The 24,764-nt window shown below is 45.7% G+C and overlaps 3 protein-coding genes across 3 annotated transcripts; 1 reads left to right on the forward strand and 2 right to left on the reverse strand.

Annotated features, from left to right (window-relative positions):
- Positions 1–1,008: 1,008 nt before the first annotated feature.
- On the reverse strand, positions 1,009–11,948 carry LOC4330058 (regulator of nonsense transcripts UPF2). Its single transcript, XM_015770935.3, has 17 exons — positions 11,791–11,948; positions 11,061–11,189; positions 10,358–10,439; positions 9,755–9,957; positions 9,080–9,424; positions 8,453–8,557; positions 8,219–8,346; positions 7,191–7,364; positions 7,034–7,103; positions 6,156–6,440; positions 5,881–6,078; positions 5,196–5,297; positions 4,855–5,106; positions 4,529–4,747; positions 4,098–4,268; positions 3,415–3,600; positions 1,009–2,518 (listed from the first exon to the last, which is right to left on the reverse strand). The coding sequence occupies exons 2-17, from the start codon at positions 11,136–11,138 to the stop codon at positions 1,544–1,546; spliced, it is 3,573 nt and encodes a 1,190-aa protein (XP_015626421.1). The 5' UTR covers positions 11,139–11,189; positions 11,791–11,948; the 3' UTR covers positions 1,009–1,543.
- Positions 11,949–14,507: 2,559 nt separating this feature from the next.
- LOC4330059 (two-component response regulator ORR11-like) lies at positions 14,508–16,043 on the reverse strand. Its single transcript, NM_001416751.1, has 5 exons — positions 15,570–16,043; positions 15,429–15,475; positions 15,241–15,318; positions 15,066–15,136; positions 14,508–14,941 (listed from the first exon to the last, which is right to left on the reverse strand). The coding sequence occupies exons 1-5, from the start codon at positions 15,727–15,729 to the stop codon at positions 14,854–14,856; spliced, it is 444 nt and encodes a 147-aa protein (NP_001403680.1). The 5' UTR covers positions 15,730–16,043; the 3' UTR covers positions 14,508–14,853.
- On the forward strand, positions 16,037–22,395 carry LOC136355038 (uncharacterized). Its single transcript, XM_066307122.1, has 3 exons — positions 16,037–16,752; positions 17,205–17,305; positions 21,296–22,395. The coding sequence occupies exon 3, from the start codon at positions 21,296–21,298 to the stop codon at positions 22,181–22,183; it is 888 nt and encodes a 295-aa protein (XP_066163219.1). The 5' UTR covers positions 16,037–16,752; positions 17,205–17,305; the 3' UTR covers positions 22,184–22,395.
- The last annotated feature ends 2,369 nt before the right edge of the window (positions 22,396–24,764 follow it).

Below are 24,764 nucleotides of genomic sequence, written 5' to 3' on the forward strand. Positions count from 1 at the left end.
TGAGGGTCATACACATACCAATGGTCTAAATTGAGCAATATTGTATTTAATGTAGCCTAAAACAACAACGAGAAATGGACATTCTACCCGGTGTCTTGTGCGCTAGGTAGTGTACCACCATGTATAACCATGTGTGATGCCATTGTATATGAAGCTATAAACGATGAAATATAGAAGTGGATTAATTGGAGCACGAACAGTGGAGTATATTAGAGGGTTAGGAAATTGCACTTATTTATCCGATTTTTTTTTCAAACTTTGTTTAGCATAAATCCATTATGGCGTTTGTCGAAGCTGTGGGCGTAGAAAGTTGTCCAAAATACCATTGTTGTGTTGATGATACGTTGAACTAGGCTCTTATTACGCATATTGCCATCGATTGTCTTGTCACAAGAGTCACAACTCACAACACGATGATATTTTCACAACTGTTGATCTAAGCGCTAGATAGAAAGGGATCGAATTCTGCAGCCGTGGAGGCAATTACCACAAGTTGGTTGCGTCCACTGCGCGAAGGTCCATTCAGGGCACAAAACCTCGCTTTCTCCGGCGTAATTATTCCGTGTAAAGCAGCAGCGCATCTCGTGGCAGACACGCGTAGTCGCCAAGCAATCATCGCGCGAGGAGAGGAGAGGAGAGGAAGGATTGCTCACAGCTCAGAGATCATATGATTGGTGATGAAACGAAACCAAGCTGAGGTAAGGCCTTAGTGCTGAAGTGCCCGAGTGAAAAGCTGGCTGGAGGAACGAACTGGATATCAGAAGGTTTGTGTTTGTTCGTTGGCTGGCTCGATCACTCGGAGCTCCTGCTGCAGATTGGGTCAGTAGTGAAAGTGTGTACTATGCATGAGATGAGTGCGTCTTTACAGGACCCTGTTCTGGGAACTTGTGACGACTAACGGCAAGAATACCTTTGTGGCCATGATGAGGATATGAATGCAAGGGCTTCAAGGATTTGTCCATATTCCATAGGAGCTGGTACAAAATAATTGCGGTAGGTGACATGCTATTTGCAAGATACTCCCTATTAACAAAGCTCCGCGTTAAGACAGAATCAGCACATGTGTATTTTGCATCAAGTAGACGCACAAGCATATTACAGGCTGTTAAGGTGATAAGGTCCCAACTAAAACATGTTATTCAGCACTCGAGATGCAAGAACACCTTATGTACAAAAGCACAACGGGATCAACGTGCCCCACTTAAGCTCCGAGCCTCCGACCAATGCAACCATCAAGTCATTAGCTGATCAGAAGACATCTTTCCTTCCTCCATTGTCAGTGATGCACTAGGTTATATTGAGTGCTAGTCATTAATCTTTTCGTAAACTTGTTTTTACTTCATGTCAACCACCTTTCCATAAGCCTGTTTTACCTCTTCAAGATTTTCAGTTAATCCTCATAAGAAAGGGATTGAAGAGAATTGAGGGGAATTAATTCCACACTAGATGTATAATAAATCCCCTTCAAAAACAAGGCTTTAGGCAGTTAGAAGAAAACCCTTCAAAACAATCGTCCTATCAAAAACCTTAGGACAAGTAGCATTCATCGTCTCCTTCCATAACTATGGTAGAAACCACCAGCAATGTGGTGCCGCTGCCGACCTCCTCTGATCGAACCATCCCAAATGCCCCGTCCACCTGATCTGATACTGCTGCCGGTGTTGCTTCCTCCTTGACCCCAATTTCCCATCTGTGACGATCCACCATTCATTTCTTCTTCCTCCCTTTCATTGTATTCCAGGATCCTGCGCTTAATACTCTGCTTCTCCTCAAGCTCAGCAGCCTCTTGCTGCTTTGTGCTTTGCACAAGTGAGCAGTCACCAGGAACGAACATCTGTTTTGTTTGCTGCTTGTGCCCTTTCTTCATTAGCACCTTAACACGCACCTTGCTGCCACCCCCAGCACTACCACCCTCTTCATCCACAGTTTCTTCTCCACTCTCGGACTCGACAGCCCTTGGGTCCTTAGAACCCTCAAGGACATTCATTGGTACCATCATGTTCAAAGTGGCCCTGGGCCGTACCTCTGATTTACGTGACTCCAAGCTCTCCTGAAGAAGGGCTTTCAGCTCCCGATCAAAGTCTTCTAGCTCCTTAGGATCAACTTGCACGACTTTATGTCTAACCTCAACACCTTCATCTTCATCAGAACCAGCAGGAATGCCATCATCCTCATCATCACCTTCATTCTCAGATGCGTCATTTGATTTATCCTCGAACATAAGATCTTCCTCGTCTTCATGACCATCAATGCTGCCACTATCTGAATAACTTTCACTGTCAGCTCCTTCATGATCCTTGCCATTTTCCTCGGCTCCATTTGCTGAGCTCCTGCCGTTAGCAGAAAAGGCAGTATCATGTGGCTGCACCTTCTGAGATTCGCTGTCTGAGAGCTTTTCATTTTCAGGCTTCTCAACTGAGGCTGCACGCTCACTTTCTTCGAGCTCAAGTAATGCAGCATCCAGTTCTTCTACTGATGAATACCTAGCCATGTTGGGTCTTAGCTCAGCAAACAAATCCTGCAAGAACACATGGCAAAATATATTTTCGGCATCATCAATGTAATGAACGCCAACAAAAAAAATCAAGTAATCATAAGCCATATATCTACAGCTCCAGTAGAGAGTAATATATTCCAAAATTCAAATGCATGAAACTAATCCTGTCGATTTCCTTTTGACTCGTTGTACAAACATAATAACAATGGTAGGATTAAGCACAAAACATAACAATATTGACTGGTTACGAAGTTACAATGTTCTAAGATATTTCATTGTTTCACTTGTAAAGTACGTAGTTTTTGCACAGTGACCCTACAGAAGTCAAGGCTCAAGACAAGATACTCCTTGTTCTATTTTACTGTTTAATGTTTCTTGTTAGCAAGAAAAGTATTGTTGACTTAGCTTCTCCTATTTAGCAAAACAAACAGGTCGATAGGAGTAAAACCCAATTTTCTTTTCTATTCTGGTCCCCCTAGTTTCTCAAGAAAAGAAAGGATTACAGGTCCATTTGCTTACCAAATTTCATAATGCTATTTTTTTGTAAAGTTCATTTGGTTACAAACCAAATACCCATATTTGGCAATACCCGAATATCAACATGCCTCAGAAATATGATGAAGTAATCAATAGAAAGCTTATGCAGTCATTTGACCCATCTTGTTGGGTTTTTTCCCCTCATAAGTTCATAACCAGAATCCGAAACCACTAGATAACTATTCTTGGCTACAAACAACAGCAGTTTGACTGCACACATATGACACTCGTGTTTTTTTTACTTAGTAACCCAGCATCTCTAATGGAGAAGTTTCACAAAGTATATATGCATGTTGGGTTGTCATCAGGCTGTTCACATGATAAAGAGTACTAAAATGTACTTATGAACATTGGCAAGGTGTATAATGAGAAAAACTAACCTGAACGTCAAATTCTATGTCAAGTGGTAAGGGCCCTTTACTAATAATATATCTTTGAAAATGCAGCAAGAACTTGTCAAGCTTTCTTTTTGAAGAGCCTCTGTTGAAATAGTGGCCACAAGTCTGCAGAAGTGTAATGATTAACCTGATCCTGAAGCAATCTTCTGGTGGATCCAACACATCTTGCTGGGATAAAAAAAAAAGAAGATTACTCAACTGAATACAATGACAGAAAGATTTGTTAGATCTTTCTTAAAATCAGCTTGCAATAAGTATTAAAAAGGACATGAGTAAGAAGATCAATGTTAATGCCACAAAATCCAGGCTTTTCACTCTAAGAAATATGCTGATGTTCTGTATAATTTGGAGTGTGTAATATGCACACAAATACAGCAAACAAGTTACATAACACTAAAGCCAGGCACAGCATGATTAACTTTTGATGAAGTTGCTCTTGTGTTGTACTGAGCAAAGAGAAAGGATCAGAGCACGAAACAATGTTCTAGTATAGCAATTTAATTGTTTCAAAACAGCAATCTTAGAGCCATGTGGTTTTCTTTTTTGAAAATTACAGAGTCTGAGCCTGCATCTGAACATATCAACAGAAATAAGGAATAGTGCCATAAAGTTAAATGAAGATATAAAAAAGTTTCCAATCTTTGCTAAAGGATATACTCGTTTACCTCAGGAGTTCCATGACCAAATACGATGATAAGGTACAGAGTCTCGAATACAACTGATGAATCAATATGCTTGTAGCTGTATAGCTCTCCAAGGAATCTCATGTGGGCGAGACGCCTTTGTTGCATTCCATAGTCATTCAGCTCCAGCCCTACCCTTGTCTCCTCTAAAACCTGAATTGAAATAGAGAATAAAGTAAACCACTTGGACATGATCCACAAAAAAACTGAAAACTGCCACTTTGTTACAATTTATTTCTACTAGCTGACTTGCAAAAAAGAGAGCTTGTGGATAGAATTTTGGTGGCGTAGCTATTTCTCAAACATTCCAAACACAAAGATTTTGTTCAGAAACAAAGGTAAATTATTACAATCAGACATGCCCCTTTGGATCAAAAACAACATGAGCTAATACCTTGAACAAAGGAACTAACCTCATCTACCACTGAAACAGCAAAGTCATCATGATGGCGACTAAGACCAGCAGTTAGAAGGGCAATCAGATGAACATGGCTGTATTTTCCCTTGTGAACCTTTAGAAAACACTTTATAAGGTATTGTTGGCACTCCACCCAAGGTAGCTTGCGTAATTGGCGAAGAACATGTTCAACACTTGATTTATCAAGATCGGAGAAAAGCAATTTCCGTATGTACTGCAGAGGAAGAAAAAGACGATGAAATAATCACTACTACACTATACTCTGTAGATAAATTCAGTGAAAATAATCAAAGAAACGATCAAAGAAGACAGAAATTTTACTTGATGCAGAGGTGGCCGAACTTTTGAAACTCGAGCAGATCTTTCAGGTGGTTTACAAAGGTAATAGGCATTTTCTACAAGTGTACTGTGGCGGGGATCCAAATTCTTCACATTTTTCAATCGCATCAGTATCTCCAACATGTTAGCCATACGAATAGTAGTTTCAGGTGAACGATACAAAAAACGTCCACAAGTCTCGAGTAGATTGCAGGCCACATCAATGTTATGATGACTGAAATCATCTAGGCAGGACTGCAAAATATGTAAGATATGAGTACACAAAGCAAGTGGAAATGCAGCAGAGCTATAAAGTTCCAAATCAATGCACAAGATATGAATACCTTCAAGCAGCTAAAAACAAGAGCTGCAGGTGCAATTTTGAATTTGCACAACTCCCCAATAAACCTAATGTTTTTTATTTTTGTTTCAATGTTGATCTGATCCTGAAAAAATAACAAAACAGCGAGGAATAGTTAGTCACGGTAACTATCAAAGGGGAGAAAAGAAAATCTTGCGTCCCTTAAACTTAACATTTCCTAGTCTGTTTGGATTATATGTGGGGAAGATGCAGAACATCTGGTCCATGATTGTCTTTGCTTACATTGATGTTAATAGCCTAATATAGATCGGAGAGCTAATGATATATAGTCCCTCCATTATTAAATATATATTGTTTTAGAATTCATGCAGACAAACCTTGAAATCTTAAGTCACTCGCATATGCTATAATAATATAAAGATTTCATATGTGAACTATGTCATTAGTAAATGTCATGATTTTTTAAACATAGTTATTGTTTTACAATGAGTATACGATTAGAGAAGGCGATGATCAAACATGTACATTAGAGACTGTAACAATGTCCTAAACAATAAGTAAAAGAAAACAGAGGGCATACCAGATATCACAAAAGAAAAAAACAAGAATTTTCTTTCGAAAAATAATAAAAGAAGAATCTTTTTGAGAAGGAACATGAAATGAGCACAAATAATGCAAAGGGAAGAAAATAGTTAATGTCAGCATACCTTCTTATTTATTAAGAAGTTGAACTCCTCTTCAAGCATAGAAAGAAGCATACTTGGAACATCTTTCATACATGTTGAAAGTGTAGCCACCAACCGAGAATAGTAAGGCAAAAGTTCCAGTGAAGTCCTTGGAACATTGAATAACGTCCGCACGAGTTTCTTTCGACTTGCTTTAGAATTTAGGTAGCAAAACTCAACCTGGAACCAAAAGTAAGTTATGAATGATAATTGGTGTTAAACATGAAGTGGATCGATAATACAATTTGAGTTAATACCGTCAATTGGTCAATAAGATCACGGCTAACACATCCTGGCAGCCTCTGAAGGAGGTTGTCTAAACTTGCACCATCCACAGCTCTTATTTTCTCCTTCTCTCTTTCAGTTTTTCTGTCAAAATCCTTCTCTTTAGATTTTTCCTTGTCTACACCTTTTCCCTTATCTTTATCTTTTTCTTCACTATCCTTCACTCCATCATCTGCCTTTCCTTCCAGATGATATTCAGTGATGGAAGAAGTTTGAGGATTGTCATGTACGTCAGTATCTTGTTCTGCGACGGGTTCCTTCAAAAGAACATGCAACAATGGTTTAGGGCAGGACATGACACAATGACATACAAAAGGGAAATGATACAAAAAAAAGTAAGAAAATGCACATTTAAAAAAGCAATGAACACATTCCATCTTCTCTCTTTTCCTCTCCCAATCCACAAACATACAACAAGGACACAGAAACAATCTTGTGTATAAGATATGAAAATGTATTGGAACACTTTATCAATCAAAATTGTAAACAAGGAAATGGAAAGCATTCATTGGATCATGCTCTGTCAAACATCTCCATATAACATCACATATTTGATTAACATCAATTGGGAATTAAAACACTGCACAAATATTTAGCTTGAATCAATCTACATACACTATTTGAATTTAAACAGAATCGTCAGCCATATCTAAGAGACTGAAAAGGTCTGAACTTTGATACACAGAAGAAATGAGCAAAATGGAGATACTCTGGATGCCTCGTGCCACTAAAAAAGAGTACCCAAGGAAACATAAGTGACAACCAAATTGTCATGCAGTGATATATTGATATCTAAAAAACCAGTTTACACAGAAAAAAAGTACTAAGTTTGGAGACATTGTGTTCTTACAGATTGTTCACGACCCTTCTCATTCAACTTTGGTTCAGCCTCTCCCAATAACACAGCGGGCACAAATGCTCTGCTCGAAATTAAGGCATATAGGTTAATGTAGTTCCACAACAACTAACTAGTGAGAGAAGATAACAGTGAAGATATGAAGGGAAACCTGAGATCAGGTAAAGATTCATAAAAAGCTTTTGTATCCTCATCATCCCAAATAGGTTCCAGTGCAGACGGTTCTTTTGCAGTAGACGGGGCTACATCACTTCCTGTAGTAACTCTAGTTGTGTTTCCATCATCTGGCATCACGGGGGGCTGCATGTCAAGAGCTTCAGCTAACCTGCAAAAGAAAGGTTAAAGATTGGCAAAAACCACACACAAAATACATGCAACTAGATGATAATGTTAACATCATCAAAAGATAAGTGCCAACAGTTAGTCAACACATGGCAAAATAGTTATATTTATCTACCAAAATTTAATGGCATTGAACAGTAACACTACAAAGATCACGTGTTGGAAATTAACATTGATGTATCACTGAATGTGGACACTGGTCCCAACTTGCCATCCTCACATTGGATGCAAAATTTACAATTTAACCATTTGCAATGTCATTGAGCAGATCTTTTTCCCCAGAATGTGCGGCTGTGAATTAACTAAATATCTGTGGTCTTTTGCAATCACAAACATGAAAACATATTATAGGATAAAATAGGTAGAAAGATGTCTTCTATATCACTTTGTAAATCTTTTGCTTAGTAGGAAGGAAACAATGTTTTGAAGTTCGATCAAAACAGTAAAATTCGATTTACATGATCAAAAGGAAATCCTCTAAGTTACATATTGTTTTTATACTGAAATTTGAGAAGGGCCAGGAATGTCTGGTACATGTTGTATCCCAGCTGCACTTAGGCATGGTATACTCCTCATTCATGTGTATGTATATTCATATGATAAACTATGTTACAGTGTGTGTGGTACAGAAGAACACCATGATTGCATTGTAATAAAGATAACAAATTAGAGGAAATTAAAATGGTAAATTCCAGGGCAGCACATGTCCTGCAATACTATGCAACTATAAGCTCCCTAACAGAAGACCAGATGCGAGAACTGGATAAATGGTAGCTTATGCTGTTACGGAACCATATACAAATAAATTAAAGATAACACTCTCAAATGTATACTCACGAGGATACACCACGTTGTAAATGATCAAAAGACTTCCGGAGTTTTTCATACGAAGCAGTGTTCTCGTCGCTTAGTTCACCTTTGGCAGTTAAAACTTTTGCATTCTCTGCCTCCATCAGACGAAGAGACTGGGGATAGTGCATAGTTGGGACGTATTCATAAAAGATATCAGAGGAAAGTAAAAAAAATGATGACAAAAGAAGGCAAAACTAGTATATATAAGAGAGCAGTTACCGCATGTTCTGATTGGAGTAGTTCAGCTACAGCATCATAATAAGTGTTCAAGGCTTTCTTGAAGAACTTTTTCTGATCAGCCGTAACATTTAGATCCTTAAATAACTGTACCAATTCAGAATTTGTGCGGTCAGATACTCAGCGCAATAGTATGGATACTATAATGCATGGACAAGAGTTTGTTCGAATCATTCAAACATATGAGTCTTCTGAACAATGTGCTAGCTGGTATATGTATTCCAGAATGCTGTATTGGTAGAATCCTTAGGATAACACAGCTTAGCATAAGGTGGGGAAGTAGCCAGGTAGGATCATTTTATACATACAGATCCTTCCCATGCTTAAGCCCTTGGGCACAACGAGTCAATTATAGCCTAGGCACTTCCTGAATTGAAGTTCCCCACCATTTTCTTTTTATAATAACAAAATTAAACCTTATGGGTCTATCTATCCTTAGTGGTGAACTAGCCAAATTCGATATTTTATACATTTCTAAAAGCTGAAAAATGTATGTGCACATATTCAGAAACAAAACCAGTTGAATGATTTCCGTTCAACAAGTAAAGAGTAGATCTCTCTTCCTAATGAAGTCTCATGATTTAATAAGTATGCTTAAATTTCTCTTACCTCATCATAAGCTTCTTGACCATGAGACTGTAACCCTATGAAAAATCTCCCTTGACGAGCAAAGGCAGAAAGAAGAGACAAATTTGCCTGAGTTGTTTCCCGGTCCTTCAAGTGTTCTAATGATGTAAGATCTTTTATAATGTTTACAAATATACTAGCATCTTCAACAATCCCAACAAAATACAGTTCAATTAGAAGTTTCAGTGTGCTTCTCTTCTTCATAGCTCTTGAGTTTTTGTCTGCGTCCAAATCTTCTCCAGATTTCCCAGGAAAGAATACCTTTAGTAGCCCTTGTGTAAGACAAGGAGAGAAATCCTTGTATCTTTGATGAAGTAAGGAGCAAACCTAAATTACATTGACACAATAGTTATTATATTACACAATTCCAGATAGAAGTGACACTTTTGGAAGTTCAAGTCTTTATCAAAGAAAACTCAAAACAAGCAAATTGCAGTAAAGCATGATGCAATAAGTCCAAATAATAACTGAAATACATGTAACAGCACATGTAAAGAGCATCACTAGGCAATGGAAAATGCTTCATTATGCAACCTAGAAACTAAATAGTCAATTGCATTGAACAAAAGACCTTGCTCAAGTACAGGTCGGATGGTTCCTTATATAGGCACTTTTGCAAACACACTAAGACCACACAAGTTATTCGAACTCAATTACCTGAACAGCAGCTTGTATATCAGCAGAACGAAGTTTGGCCTCACAAATATAAGAAACTGCCTCGCTGACAAATTTGCTCAAGTTCACACTTTTCAACTCATCCATCAATCCATCCTTCTGTTCATCATTTATTGTTTTGAGTTTCTTTATAACTGTTGTATTTCGCTTAATACTGGAGTCAAGAGTCCTCAAGTAATTTGCATCTGAAATTAGAGAATCACCATATCATAATAGTGCTAGAAAAATGTGGTTATGACTTATCACCATTAGAAATTATCTAATCAAGAACTCAAACATTTTTCTGACTGAATATAACTCAAAATTTCATTAACCTCAACGGCATAAATATTAACCATCCATTCCAACGCAAGAGAACCAAGGATTACGAGAGTGGTAAATTTGAGTAAAAAAGACAAACAATGAATTAAAATGAAGTCATTGAGTAGCTTTTGAGGTTATTTTCGTAGCTAAGACTCCAAAATCACTACAAAAATTCCTCATCCACAACAATCTCACTTTAGCAAAAAATTATAAATATTCAAATTAGTCACTAATATTCACCATGACCACTATGAAGTCATTATACTGAATGCAACTTAGTACCAGGCCTTTCAGAGTTTAGGTTGCTCCGGCGGAGGGCAGTCTTTTGATCAACAAGTTTTTTGTATTCTTCAAGACGAGCCTCCTGCATACAGCCAAAATTTAGGATCAGTGAGCAGAATTTCTGAAGTCACGTCACTAGAAAGTGCAGACGACCAATTGTACAGGGTAGTTTACAAATTATCAATCTTCAACTAGATCTGCCACAGTTCTAGAAACAGCAAACGAGTCCATTTCACAGGCAATCAAGAGTACACTTTTTACGCAAATACCTCAAGTTAAAGAAACTAGAACTGAATTGGTTGTAAGGGAGTTTTCTTGTGTGTTGAGTACTAATATAACCAGAACAGTTTTGTTTGTAAAGCTAAGTCAAATATGTGTTGCAGATTCATAATTTCTGCTGGTAACTTCAGTTGTTAAGTTGCGAGATTCAGATTCACAGTAAACAAGTATAATGTGGTTCAATGCGTCAGAACCATGCTGTGTTATGCCCCCATGTAATCAAAGTATCTCTGGCTATCATGGTGAAAAATGGGAAGCAAAAAACCCAACCATTATAATAATGACAAATTATGGACATCAACCTGCTCCCTTATTGAATTGCAGCCAACATCCATTGATTTTGTCAATGAAAAAGTATCGTGCTAAAATGAGATTAAGCAAAATTGCCTGTTTCAGATTGTTACTAAAGGCACACCAGAATTACCTCATCATCTTGCTTGTTTTGGCGGGTCTCGTCATCTTGCTTGGCTTCCTTGCTGTTCTCATTCTGAGTGTTCTCCATTTTATTTTACAAAAAGTAGAAACCAGATATACACAGTGGAAAGCTGCAAAACTAGAAAAGAGAAGAGGAATGTTTCACGTTTTAGAAACTAGTAGTTCACTGCAAGTCTGCAACTGCAAATTATTTGCAAAATACAGCTAAATGCAACATCCCTGACAAACAGCACAATAAGATATGCACGACATATGTGCATCTCACGTTAATGACAAAGCCATAAAGGCCATTATTTAGAGATTCACGCTGATCACTAGAGATCTGTAGTGCTCAAAGTACCCAAACATACAGAACTTACTGCAGGGCAACTAATCCCTACCACCACACACACCTACCCCCCGCGGGCCGCAGAGACTGAATTAAAGTGGATAGTTTCTCCCAATTGCAAATAAAACCGACAGGAATCGAATCGCTAGGTTTGAACGCATCAAAACCAAAAACCCCTAGGGATCGAACTAAGCGTGTGAAACTACTCCCTAGTTGGCAGCGGCACCGCAGGGGTGTCCCGAAGCGGGCGGAGACCGAGAGGACGGTAGGGCGGGCGCGCCACAATTCGCGCCGCCGCCGCCGCCGCCGCCGCCGTCTCGGCCCGGAAGCCCGAGAGAGCCCCGGCGCACGGCGCACGGGAGGGGAACGTGGGGGAAGCAGGGGCACGTACCTGCAGGAGAGGGCGCGGCGGTCGCCGGAGACGAGCGCGTGGCTGGGGAGACGCCGCGCTTTCTCGGTCGGAGGCCGGCACGAAGGGGGAGGTTGCGGGCGAGGAGGAGAGGGGTGTGGACTCCCGGTGGGAGGGCGCAGGGGAAGAAAGGGGAGCACGGGAGGGGAGAAGCAGGAGGATCTCTCTCCTTAAATGGGCCTAACCCGTGAAAATTGGCCCGGCAATGACTTCGCACGTGCGCGGCCCAATATTAGGGACGGACGCGGGGGAGTGGGAGATAAATGGGCCGAAAGACGGCCTGACTAAGGGGGACAATTACAATGCGGAATACCCATCGGCCTAGCCTAATTAGATGGTGTTTGAAACTGATGAAGAACGAAAAAGCTATTATTGGCACATAATTAATTAAATTTTGATTATTACAAACTTAATAAATTTATATAATTGATATTTTAAAGAAATTTCTATATATAAAATTTTCGTATAGAACACATTGTTTAGTAATTTCGCCTTGCAGTAAAATGTGAGAATGGGCCAGATTCACCGGATCCACTGCATATAAAGTCCTACGAACTGAAGAAAATGGTACTTCTTCGAATATCTACCAATCTGCTTTGGGAGAAAATCAGGTACAGTACTTCCTTCCAAAACAATGTGATAAAAAGATCCAGCGGAGCATACTTTTGCAATGCATTGCTATGCAGGAGTACAAATTTCAAGATAATAAGTAATAAATTCGGATGCATTCTTGAAAAGGAAGTGTGGTGCTGCGGTGCAGTATAAAGGAATAAGATTACTTTGACTCCCTCAACTGACCACCGAATCTAAATCGTATCCCTCAACCGCAATACCAGAAATCTCGACCCCCCGAACTTGCAAAACCGGTGTAATTTAACTCCCTCGCCGGTTTTGGGAGGTGGTTTCGCTGACGTGGCGCCACGTGGCGTCTATGTGGCGATATTAACCGAGTCTTCGGTCCACGTGGCGTTAACGTGGCAATTACGTGGCATTAGAATTACAAAATATGCGTGGGACCCATTAGTCATTGGCACAAAAAGAAATGTGGGCCCACTGATATGTGGGGCCCACATGTCAGTCCTCTTCCTCCTCCCTATCTCCCTTCTCTCTCTTTCTCTCCCCTTCTTCCCATTCGGCCGACAGGCAGGAGGGCGGCGAGAGCGAGCGGGCGGCATCGGGGCGCATCAGAACCGAACTGGGGGCAGCGGTCGGCGGCTAGGACGGCGGCGGCTCGGCGGCGGCGACGGCGAGGGGAACGGCGGCGGCGACTCGCGGCAGTGGGAGGGCGAGGGGAACGGCGGCGGCGACTCGCGGCAGTGGGAGGGCGAGCGGAACGGCGGCAGCCCACACTGCCGCTCGTCATCCTCGTCCTTGCGGTTACCGGCGTGATCTCTGATGGCTTGTGGGGTCGTCGTCGGTGACGAAGCGACTGGCGCGGGGGGTGATGAAAAGGCCGCTGGAGAAGGCCGGGGCGGCGGGGCTGGAGAAGGCCGGGGCGTCGTCCTGCTCGTGTGCGCCGATGGCCGCCGCCGCTCCCCTCGTCCGTGCGCCGTTGCGATCGTCGATGGACCCCGGTGGTGCGCCGCCGCCTCCCCACCGAGGCCGAGCCGGGCTGGCCGCTTGCTCTTGCCGCCCTCCCGCCCGCCGTCGAATGGGAAGAAGGGGAGAGATTGAGAGAAAGAGAGAGAAGGGAGAGAGGGAGGAGGAAGAGGACTGACATGTGGGTCCCACATGTCAGTGGGCCCACATTTCTTTTTGTGTGAATGACTAATGGGTCCCACGCATTTTTTAATTCTACTGCCACGTAAGTGCCACGTCAATGCCACGTGGACCGAAGACTCGGTCAATATCACCACATAGGCGCCACATGGCGCTACATCGGCGAAACCACCTCCCAAAACCGGTGAGGGAGTCAAATTGCACCGGTTTTGCAAGTTCAGGGGGTCGAGATTTCTAGTATTGCGATTGAGGGATACGATTTAGATTCGGTGGTCAGTTGAGGGAGTCAAAGTGATCTTATTCCGAGTATAAATGAACCTGCCACTACGAAGTGTAGCGGCAAATAAACAGTAGCGGATTCGCCAATCGACATCATCAAACTTACTCCCTCTGTCCTAAAAAGACTTAATAATGCTTTTTTTATGATTAGTATTTTCATTATTGTTAGATGATAAAACATTAATAATACTTTATGCATAACTTATCTTTTTAATTTTTTTCATAACTTTTTCAAATAAGACGAACACGTTAGATACGGACCTAACAGAAACCCAGGAATTGAGTTTTTTTTAGAACGGAGGGAGTATTAAATGTCCTGAAGAACAAAATCCAGGTTGCATTTGGCAAGTACGCTGCCGAATCCCAATCCCCAGCTGGCCGATGGTTTTATGAACTTGAAATGGCAGGAATTAATGGACCGTATCACCACAGCGGATGAGCCAGCCAGAATTACCAGAACTTGTTGCTACTATCTACTGTACATTACTGCGACGACATGGGCACATCGCACATGGCTCTGCAAGCCCCGAGTCTGTACTGGAACGAGAACGATATCGCCGGATACGCTTTGCACAAGAACACCAACGGCCTGTGACGGGGACAAGATCCCCCCAGGGCTCCCACCGTACGCGCGACGTATTGCATACGCTCATCGATACACGTACACACACATCACAAACGGGACTTGACTGACAGGAAAATATTTAGGCTCAAGTTAGGAACTCCATTGTCACCGCCTTTAAATTAACTTCAAGAAACTGAAAGCAACAAAAAGGAGAAAAAAAAAGAGAGAAACAGAGACCATATGCTCTGTTCAATAGTTCAGTAGTTCCCTCTGTCTTAATACTAGCTTGCAACAAGTTACACAAAGACAAGAAGACGACCCCAACGAGAAAAAAAATGGAGAATTCATTCGTCAAGTGATCAAGGCAGGGTTGCACCGTTTCTCCTGCTCTTTCAAAAGTCTCCGAAACAAACAATGCGTCCGCCGCCGTGCGTGACTGCGCCGCCGGCTGGCCGGTGAGTCGGCAGCGGCGGCGGCGAGGCTCATGGTAGCACGCGGCTGAAGAGCCGCGACACGTCGGATGGCCGGACGGGCTTCACCAAGAAATCCTCCGCGCCTTCCTCAAGGCATCTGGTTAATAAACCAATCGAACAGAGCAAAGATGGAAGAACAATGGTTAAGTGCTCGGTAATCTGTATGGATAAGACATAAGAATGCTCTAATCAATAGAGATATTATAAACGGATAAAAATACCTGCTGATTCTTGTTGGCACATTCTCCGAGGACATGATCACCACGGGGATCTTCTTCAGCTTGGATGACTCCTGCATGCATATACGATTCATGATTTTGCGTCGTCAGATTGATTCTCCTGTTAATCAAAGTAATTAAGCTTTCTGCAGGACAATCTAAGATCATGCATGTATACCTTGACTTTCTTCAGGAGCTCGTATCCCGTCATCTCCGGCATCCAGTAGTCCGTGATTATCATGCTCACATTTGGTTCCTGCAAGATGATGAGCGAGCCAAAGGAACATGAGAAAATTGCGGCTGCATATCACCGCAACCTGACATGCAAAACAAGGCCAAAAGTTCAGGAAAAAAACAAAGGCGTACCGAGCCTAGCAGTTCCAGGGCCCTCTTCCCGCTATCCACAGCCGTCACTGCACCAGAAAAACGTCCAAAACAACATTTTCAACAGCAGCAACCACAAACAGAACAAAAAACAAAACTGATATGCATCAACCACACATGTACCACGAAACCGGGAGCTCCGGAGGATGCCGGCGATGACGGCGCGGTCGACCGAGCTGTCGTCCACGGCGAGGACGTGCGGCGGCGCCCCGCCGCCCACCGCCACCGCCGCCACGGCCGCCCCCACCACGGCTCCTCCTGCGCCGGCGCCGATCGACGACATCTCAACTTCTCAACCTCTCCTACGTGCTCTCTCTCTCTCTCTCTCGCAGACTCTCGTGGGATCGATCGATACGCTGAGCAAGCGCGCCGCACAAAACCTCACATCCATCACCACCACGGTGGGGCGTCTATATATATACACAGGTGGCTGTAGTTGCCGGTGAGGTCACCATGCAGTTTAGGAGAGGAAAAAAAAATGGAAGTACAAGGTGTCGCGAGATTCTGCAGGCGCAGCTGTGCAGTGCAGAGATCGATCGATTGATCGAATCCACGGGATTTGGATACGGAACGGCGCACACGTGCCGCGATCGCGCTGTACGCGCGGCGAATCGGCGATCTTTTGTTGCTGCAAACGGAGGAGCCAAAGGGGGTCAGGTATTTACTCCTCCTCCTCATCCCTCCCCCCCTGCGTGCCTGTCACAGCCAAGGACCGAGATCTTGTCCCTTAAGGCCTTGTTCTTTTAGGCTGGGTTTGGGGGGGAATGGCCTGAAATCCCCGTGTGCCATCCCGGCCGGGTGTAATTTTCTTCCGTGGGCCATATACGCGTTCGCCTGGGCCGGGGTGGGGGCAATTCTCCGCCCGATCCACGCCAAACCCCCGGGTAAAGAAAAATCATCTCCGAGACGATTTTTTTTTCCCCGAGCAGAGACAGCGCTCGTCTTCCTCGACTCCCATGGCGCTAGGGTTTGGAGGCGGCGCGAGGTCCGGGAGGCGGCTCTAGGGCAGAGATCTAGGAGTAGCATATCTCCAGCAGCCGCCGCCCCCCATCCCGCCCTCGGTCGCCGCCGGTCTTCATCCCGCTTCAGTCGCCGCCGGTCTCCATCCCGTCCTCGGCCGCCGACTGTGTCCATCCCGCCCTCGGTCGCCGCCGGTCTCCATCCCGCTTCAGCCGCCGCCGCTCTCCTTCCCGCTCTCCATCCCGCCCTCAGTCACCGCTGCTTGCCATCTCTCCTTCTCGCTTCGGATTCACCGATTGCGGGAGATGGCAAGGTCGAGGACAATAGCCTGGACATCAAGAAGCAGGTCTGATTCTTGATCTCCTTTTTTCCCACTCTGAAAAGATTTGTGACTTATCTAGTGGATGGATTTGTTGCTAGTTGATGTATGGAGTGGTTGTATGGATTAAGGAATTATGTTGAGAATTAAGGTTGATAGGGAATGCAGCAAGAGAAATAGTAGGCAGCTGATGATATATATTGTGCTCTCTATAGAAATGTTCAGCCGATTTAGTGATCCTTAGTATATAATTTTGCAAACTTTCAGTTTACAAGAATGCTCAGAGGACAAAGTCAATTGACAATGCTGAAGATGAATACTTGTAGAATACCATGAGTGCTTAAAATGTCACGTTTGAGTAATCAAATGTATCTTTCCTGGAATATTCACAATATTTTCTTTACAGTTAGTATATATCTTTCCCATGTATTCTGCAAGGATTTCATTTATTTGATATTTTTTATGGCTCACTTTATCAGGACAAAGCTGTGAATCGAAGGAAAATTGCAGAGTTTAAGTCGTTAGGGCTTGAGGCAGTTGAGAAGAAGAATTATCTTTCTGCAGCAGGATTTACAGTGAGGTATAATAGAGCACAATAATTTCCACTGTGTTTCTCTTTTCCAAATTATATTGTAGTGGTTTGTGTAGCTTTCTACATGAGGCAGTCAAGCTTCTCAATGATTTCACTACCCGTACATTTTTCATGAATGCAAACATACCCTGCAATTTTGCAAACTTTCACTTTATAAGAATGCTGAGGACAAAGTTAATTCTCTGCAAAAATTTAGCTTCACTTCTTCAGTAGATCATACCCTGTTATTGATATTTTTTTTAGGTAATCTTTCTCCATGGCTTTTTGTTTAGCAAAATTTGTTAAAACTTGAGAAATGTAGCTGTCCATAACAAGGTATATAAGGCTCCCACAGTTTATCATTACACTATTGTCACACCCCGAAGTTTTCCTCCCAAGTCAAAATTGTAATTTATAATTGACCCTAAGAAAATGCTGGTGAAATCAGGAGAAAACCCTAAGAAAGTAATGCAAATAATAATCGGATCTGACATGTGGAATTTTTCTTGAATTCTACATGTCGAAATTCATTAACAGGATTTTTAGTGGAATTTTCAGAGCTCTAGAAATAATTTTAACCAATTAAAAATCACTAAAGTGCAATTGTTAATTCCAGGGAAAATCCTTTTTCCTTTTCTTTTTCTTTTTCCTCTCTTTTCCCTCCTTTTTGTCAAGTGGGCCGTCGGCCCACTTCTCCCTTCCTTCCCCTCCCTTACTGGGCCGGCCGCAGGCCGAGGCCCAGCCCGACAGCCGGCCGCCCGCCTCCCTCCTCTCGGGGTCGCCGACAGGTGGGGCCCACCTGTCGGACCCGTCTCCCTCCTCCCGCCGATCCCGCTCGCGCCGCCACCGCCGCAACCGACGCCGCGCCCACGCCTCCGTCTCTCCCGGGCCACGTCGACCACGCCCGCGCGTGCGCCGCATTCCCCGCGCCCGTTCCCCTCCCTCTCCCGCTCGCGCCCGCGCCCGAGATGGCCGGGATTCGAAAACCGAATCCCGCCTCTCTCTCCTCCCCACTCCCCCGCGTCGGCCGGCGATTCCCGCCGCTCCCGGCCACGTCCGGTTCCCTCTCCCCCTATTTAAGCATCGCCGGCACCCCCTCTCGCTTTTTCCCCATTTCGCCGACCTCTCCCGAGCTCCCCATCGCTCCCGCGCCGTGCAACCACCCGCCGCCGCCGCTTTTGCTACTCCGGCCGCCGCTAGCCGCCGCTAGGCTCGCCGCCGTCTCACGCCGTCGCCGCCATTAGCTTCGCGCGGCCGAGGTCCACCTCGTCCACCCCTCCTCCGTCGAGGTTCGTCGCCGGAACCCTCATCTCCACGCGCACGGGTGAGCGCCACCTCTACCGCCGCCTTCGGCCATGGATCCCGATCGCCATGGTCCATCTCTCTCTCTCTAATCCCTATCTTCTCCTTCCTTAGGGCACGCCGAAGCTCGTCCGCTAGCCGACGCCGTCCTCCCGTGGCTTGCCGTCGCCGTCCGCCATCGCCTTCCTCCGCGCCGGCCACCCTCGGTGAGGCATCCCCTCCCTTCTTTTCCCCTTCCTCTCCTCTAGCCGCCGCTCTCCGCCGCCGTCGGTCGTCGCTTTGCGCCGCTGCCGCATGTGCGCCGCCGCCGTGTGAGCGCCGCGCCGCCGGCGCCATGGTCGCCGCCGTCTCGCGCCGCGCCCGCGCGCCCCGGCCGCGAGGTCCCGCGCCGCCGTCCGATCTACCCTTGGGTAGATCGGGGCCGTCGGTCCGGTCGCCACGTGGCGCCGCCGCCCCATCCTTTTCCCGTGCCGCTGACCGGTGGGCCCGCAAGCCGCCACCCTCTTTCTCTCTCTCCCGGTCGCTGACCGGTGGGCCCCGCCTGTCGGCGCCGCGCCCCCTCGCTGACGTCAGCCCTGGTTAATATTGCGCAATAAATTATTTAAGGATTTCTTTTATAGTAATAAACACAGTGAATCTTCTAAAATTCATAACTAAATCATCCGAGCTCCGTTTAAGCCCATTCAAGTCTCAGTAAATCAAGAAAAATGTGTAGAATCCATTAAAAATGGTTTTGTTCTCTGTTTCAGTAGTCTTATAGCCTGTTTGCAATGTTTGCTTTGTATGTCGCTAGATTCCGGTTCTTTCGACGCTCCGGTGTACTTCGAAATAGTCGCCGAGGTACCTCCAGCAGCAGAGCAAGGCAAGTCATGCTTGTCACTTGAACATGTTGATCCTATATTGCAAATGCTCCATTGTTTTCTTTCAAATATTGCACTGTTTTATAATATCACTATGGGATGGATACCTATTGTTACAGCCATGCTTTTGGATATCATGCTCCTTTGTTAGCTTGGGTTATAACATGATTAGACTTTGGACTAGGACTTGCTTAGCCATGCTTAGTTCAACTAGCACACATTGGGGATCTCATTTAAAACCTAGACTATAGGTTTATATGATAATGTTGGTTTAATACCACCACTCTGATGTTGGTTAAATAAAATGAACCACATGGTGGGCTGTGGGTGCATGGTTTTGCTAGTCGCACCCATGGCAGTTAAGGACCGGTTCGCGGGATGCCCTGGAAGAATTTATCGTACTTACCACAAGCCAGCGTGGGCAACGGCTGGGCTTGTAGTGTAGCTTTCCTCTAGCCGACGCATCCAGGCAAGGGTGGGCGTGATGGAGTTTGGATGGGCCCTGCGACGGTCTATGCGGCTTCCGGATTCACCTAGGCACGAGAGGGGACTGCCCGCTGCCTTGCGAGGAGTGGGGGTGAAACCTGAGGTGTGGTGTGCTTGGTTAGAGGGGGTTATGCGAAGGGTCCTGTCACGGCCTCTTTCCGGTATGTCGTGGTGACATGTCGGCGCACGGAAACGTGTCGTGGGGCTGTGTCTTGTGGGTACAGTTGTACACCTCTGATCAGAGTAAAACTATTCGAATAGCCGTGCCCGCGGTTATGGGCGGTCAACCAGATTCACCGTGATTAGTCTCACCCTAGTGTAATCTGTTGAATTTGGATAGTTTAGGTGGATGGTTGGGCCTGTCGCAACGTGGGTTAGCGTTGGACAGCGGATGTTTAATACTGTTTAATTTTTACAACTGTTTTCGCATTAAATTCCTGTTTATAAATGCCAGTATTTATGCAAATGAACCTGCTTAGCTATCCCTTGTTAAATCCATGCATCATACCCCTATTCCGGTATGACTTGCTGAGTACAGTGGGTAGTACTCAGTCTTGCTCTACTTTTCCCCCCAACCTCAGAGCTCGAGTATGTGTCCGATGGCGGGTTCTCCGAGGAGTAGGCTTCGTCCGTGCCGTCGAGGATGCCTGTGGAGTGGTGTTCCCGCTGCCGTTCAAGTCAAGGCTTAGCTCCAGTTATCTTTTGTTTTCCGCTGCATTTCTGTAAGATTTTACAATGTTTGTAAGACGTGGATCTGTATGTCAACATTGTCGTTTGTGTACCCCGGCTGGTCCTGGACGGGGATTTTAATGCACATTCTGCTTGGAATTCTATTCGGGAATTTCTGGGCGTGACAAGTTGGTATCAGAACCGACCTTGACCGTAGGGCAAGCCAAATGGAAAAACCTAAGAGCCCTCTGAATCCTTTTTCATTGCATATGTTCTTCGCAATTGGATTTGTTCCGGGAAAATGGGGATCTGTTCTTGTGGTTCAAGGGAAAAATCTTGGTCGCTCGTTTAAAGTGAGTTTTTCAAAACGAGTCAGTCTAGGGTTTTAGTAAAATTATTGGGATTTATTCGTCAGTCAGTTGGGATTTGATGGGTGAAATGCATTCGGTCCTAGCTCGGTATCATGGGTTGCAAGGTATTTATGCTTTGTTCGTTATTATTATTATGTATCTAATTTCCCATTATTTTATCGTTATGTGAGTCTGTCTTATTTATTCGCGCTCATGTAAAATGATCTATGCATAAAATTTTGCTCTTATTTGATTCCTTTATTTGAGTCTTTATTGCTTTATTTAAATTTGGATTTGAGCATGCATTGATCCTACTCCTTTGTCTTCTCTAGATGGCCGGTCACCCACCCAACCACCGCGGAGAAGGCATGATCGACTTTGTGGCAGAGCTGGCACGCATGACACTGGTAGTGGGCTACCCCGACGCGCCGGAGTACACGACCATCCCACCGCTCAGTGGCGAGCTTCCTTACCGTGTCCGCTTGGAGGTCCATGGCTACGTGGGGACTTGCCTCGCTAACATGGCGGTGGAGGCGTCAGGAGGCACAGCAGATCACGCCTGTCAGGAGGCAGCCTACTTGATGATGGCCAGGCTACGGGAGCGCCACGACTACATCTTCCACGACACGGCGTACCGCTACCACCCCCGTCGAGCCCATGGTGATGGCGTCAGCTCCTTCCGTCCGACAGCTGGCGAGAACGACACCACCTTCGGTCACATGTGTGCTGTGATGAGGGGATTGGATAGGATGCACTCGGACCTGCACAAGGCGACCAAGGCCTTGAACGATGGGAAGCTCATGAGGATCGTCGCTCTGAAGGACGAGGTAGCGCGCCTGAAGAAGGAGAATGCTCAGTTGAAGGGCCTTCCAGCGCCAGGAGGAGTCCGGATCCGCACTACGCCCCGTAAGAGGACGACTGCACCTGTGCGCATCCAGCTTGCGCCCAGGAACCCACCTCCACCAGCAGCTCCCGCAGCAGCTCCAGTTCCGCCCGCAGTTCCTGCAGCTCCAGCTCCAGCTCCCGCGTTCACTCTCTCCTTCGCTCCAGCATCAGCCGCCAGAGGTTCAGCCAGTGGTACCGGAGGTTGGCTGTCTGCTACTCCCAGCGGCAGCGGCGAGACCGATCCGTCAGGCTCCAGGAGTCGCTTAGAGGGACCGGGTGACGAGCAGGAGGACGCCTTCGACTCCACCGACCGCAGGAGCCGTTCCGAGCATTAGGCTCGTTTTTCCACTAGTTCATCGACTGTCTAGTTTTTGTTTGTTAGTTTGTGTGTGTAGGTTGCTTGTTTGGGGTCAGACGACGGTCGATATCATGTGCCTATGATATGGCTGTCTTAATAAGGATTTTTGCTTGCCTTTTTAAGTGTTTTAATTCAGATCAGAACAATTACAGTTTTAATTCCTTTGTAATAAAGCTTAGTTCTTGAGCATCTGTTTTTCTTCTTTTCCCCGTCTGCTCTTCCCTCCAGATGGTCTACACCAGGACTGGTAGCCGCGCAACAGGCGAGGGCAGCAACGGCGAAGAACGCGCTGATGGTGTGCACCCCAACGGTGATTCTGGCAATGGTCCGCCACCACTTCCCGAGAATCCGACGCTTGCCCAAGTTATGGCACATCAGACTCAGATGATGGCAGCCATGATGCAGCAGATGCATCAGAGGATGATGCAGCACGCCGAACAGCAGCACCAGCAGTTGGTCCCCCTCCCCCCCAGTCCAAGTTGCCTGAGTTTCTACGTGTCAGGCCACCCACCTTCTCCAGCACCACCAACCCTATGGAGGCAAATGACTGGCTCCATGCGATAGAGAAGAAGCTGAATCTCCTGCAGTGCAATGACCAGGAGAAGGTCGCTTTCGCCACACACCAGCTTCAGGGTCCTGCGTCAGCTTGGTGGGACAACCACATGGCCACCCGCCCACCGGGTACTGAAGTCACATGGGCAGAGTTCTGCCGTAGCTTCAGGAAGGCACAGGTGCCAGATGGGGTCGTGGCACAAAAGAAGAGGGAATTCCGTGCGCTCCATCAGGGCAACAGGACTGTGACAGAGTACCTCCATGAGTTCAATCGCCTCGCGCGATATGCACCAGAGGATGTCCGCACCGACGCCGAGAAGCAGGAGAAGTTCATGGCGGGTCTGGATGATGAGCTGACCAACCAACTGATATCTGGGGACTACGCCGACTTTGAGAGGCTGGTTGACAAGGCAATCCGCCAGGAGGATCAGCGCAACAAAATGGACAGGAAAAGAAAGGCGGCGCAGTTCCGGTCCAACCAAGGCAGTCAGCACCGACCGCGCTTCACTCCCGGACAGCAGGGTGGACCTACCACCATGATCGTCCGCCAGCACCGCCCGTTCAACTCCAGCAACTTCCACCAGGGCACTAGTGGCAGTCAGAACCACCAGGGAGGCCAGCCCAACCGCGGTGCAGCTCCACGCCCACCAATGGCACCGGCACAGTCAGCCCAGCCCGCGCAAGCCAAGAAGGAGACGGGAGCAAAACCAGGGTCCTGCTTCAACTGTGGCGAGCTTGGCCACTTCGCTGACAAATGCCCGAAGCCCAGGCGTGCCGGGCCAAGGTTTATCCAGGCTCGTGTCAACCACGCGTCTGCGGAGGAGGCACAAGCAGCACCAGAGGTCGTACTGGGTACGTTCCCTGTTAACTCAATCCCTGCAACAGTACTTTTTGATTCTGGTGCAACGCATTCTTTCATTTCAAAGAAATTCGTGGGAATGTATGGGCTAAGGAAAGAAGAGCTTAGCACACCAATGAGGGTTCGTACCCCGGGAAATAGTTCAACCTCAGTCAGTTTTAGCCCTTCAGTGCTAATAGAAATCCAAAGATCACCATTTCTAGCCAACCTCATCCTTCTCGAATCCAAAGACCTAGATGTCATTCTTGGGATGGATTGGCTGACCAAGTTTAAGGGAGTCATCGATTGTGCGAATCGCACAGTCACCCTGACCAATGAGAAAGGAGAAACCGTGGTGTACAAATCCCTAGTCTCGCCAAAGAAAGGAGCCTCGTTGAATCAGATTGAAACGGAAATCCCAGTGGACACCGTGGGGAAGAACTTGAGAAAATTGGAAGATATACCCATAGTCTGCGAGTATCCGGAAGTGTTCCCCGAAAACCTCACTACCATGCCACCCAAGAGGGAGATTGAATTCCGGATTGACTTGGCACCGGGAACCGCTCCAATTTACAAGAGACCATACAGGATGGCGGCCAACGAATTAGCAGAGGTCAAGAAGCAAGTTGATGAGCAGCTGCAGAAAGGGTACATACGACCAAGCACTTCACCTTGGGGCGCTCCGGTCATTTTTGTGGAGAAAAAGGATAAGACGAAGAGGATGTGCGTCGATTATCGCGCACTTAACGAGGTCACAATCAAGAATAAATATCCCTTACCGCGAATCGACGATTTATTTGATCAACTGAAAGGAGCTAAAGTGTTCTCTAAGATAGACCTGCGATCAGGCTACCACCAGCTGAGAATCCGGGAAGAGGATATTCCGAAGACGGCCTTCACCACTCGGTACGGGCTATATGAGTGCACGGTTATGTCTTTCGGACTTACCAACGCACCCGCATTCTTCATGAATCTGATGAACAAAGTGTTCATGAAATTTCTGGACAAGTTTGTTGTGGTATTCATCGACGACATTCTTATCTATTCAAAGTCCGAGGAAGAACATGAACAACATCTCCGTCTGGTACTCGAGAAGTTGAAGGAGCACCAGCTATACGCCAAGTTCAGCAAGTGTGACTTCTGGTTGACGGAAGTCAAATTTCTGGGC

Source organism: Oryza sativa, chromosome 2 (genome assembly GCF_034140825.1).
Source record: "Oryza sativa Japonica Group chromosome 2, ASM3414082v1".
Classification (NCBI taxonomy): Eukaryota; Viridiplantae; Streptophyta; class Magnoliopsida; order Poales; family Poaceae; genus Oryza; species Oryza sativa.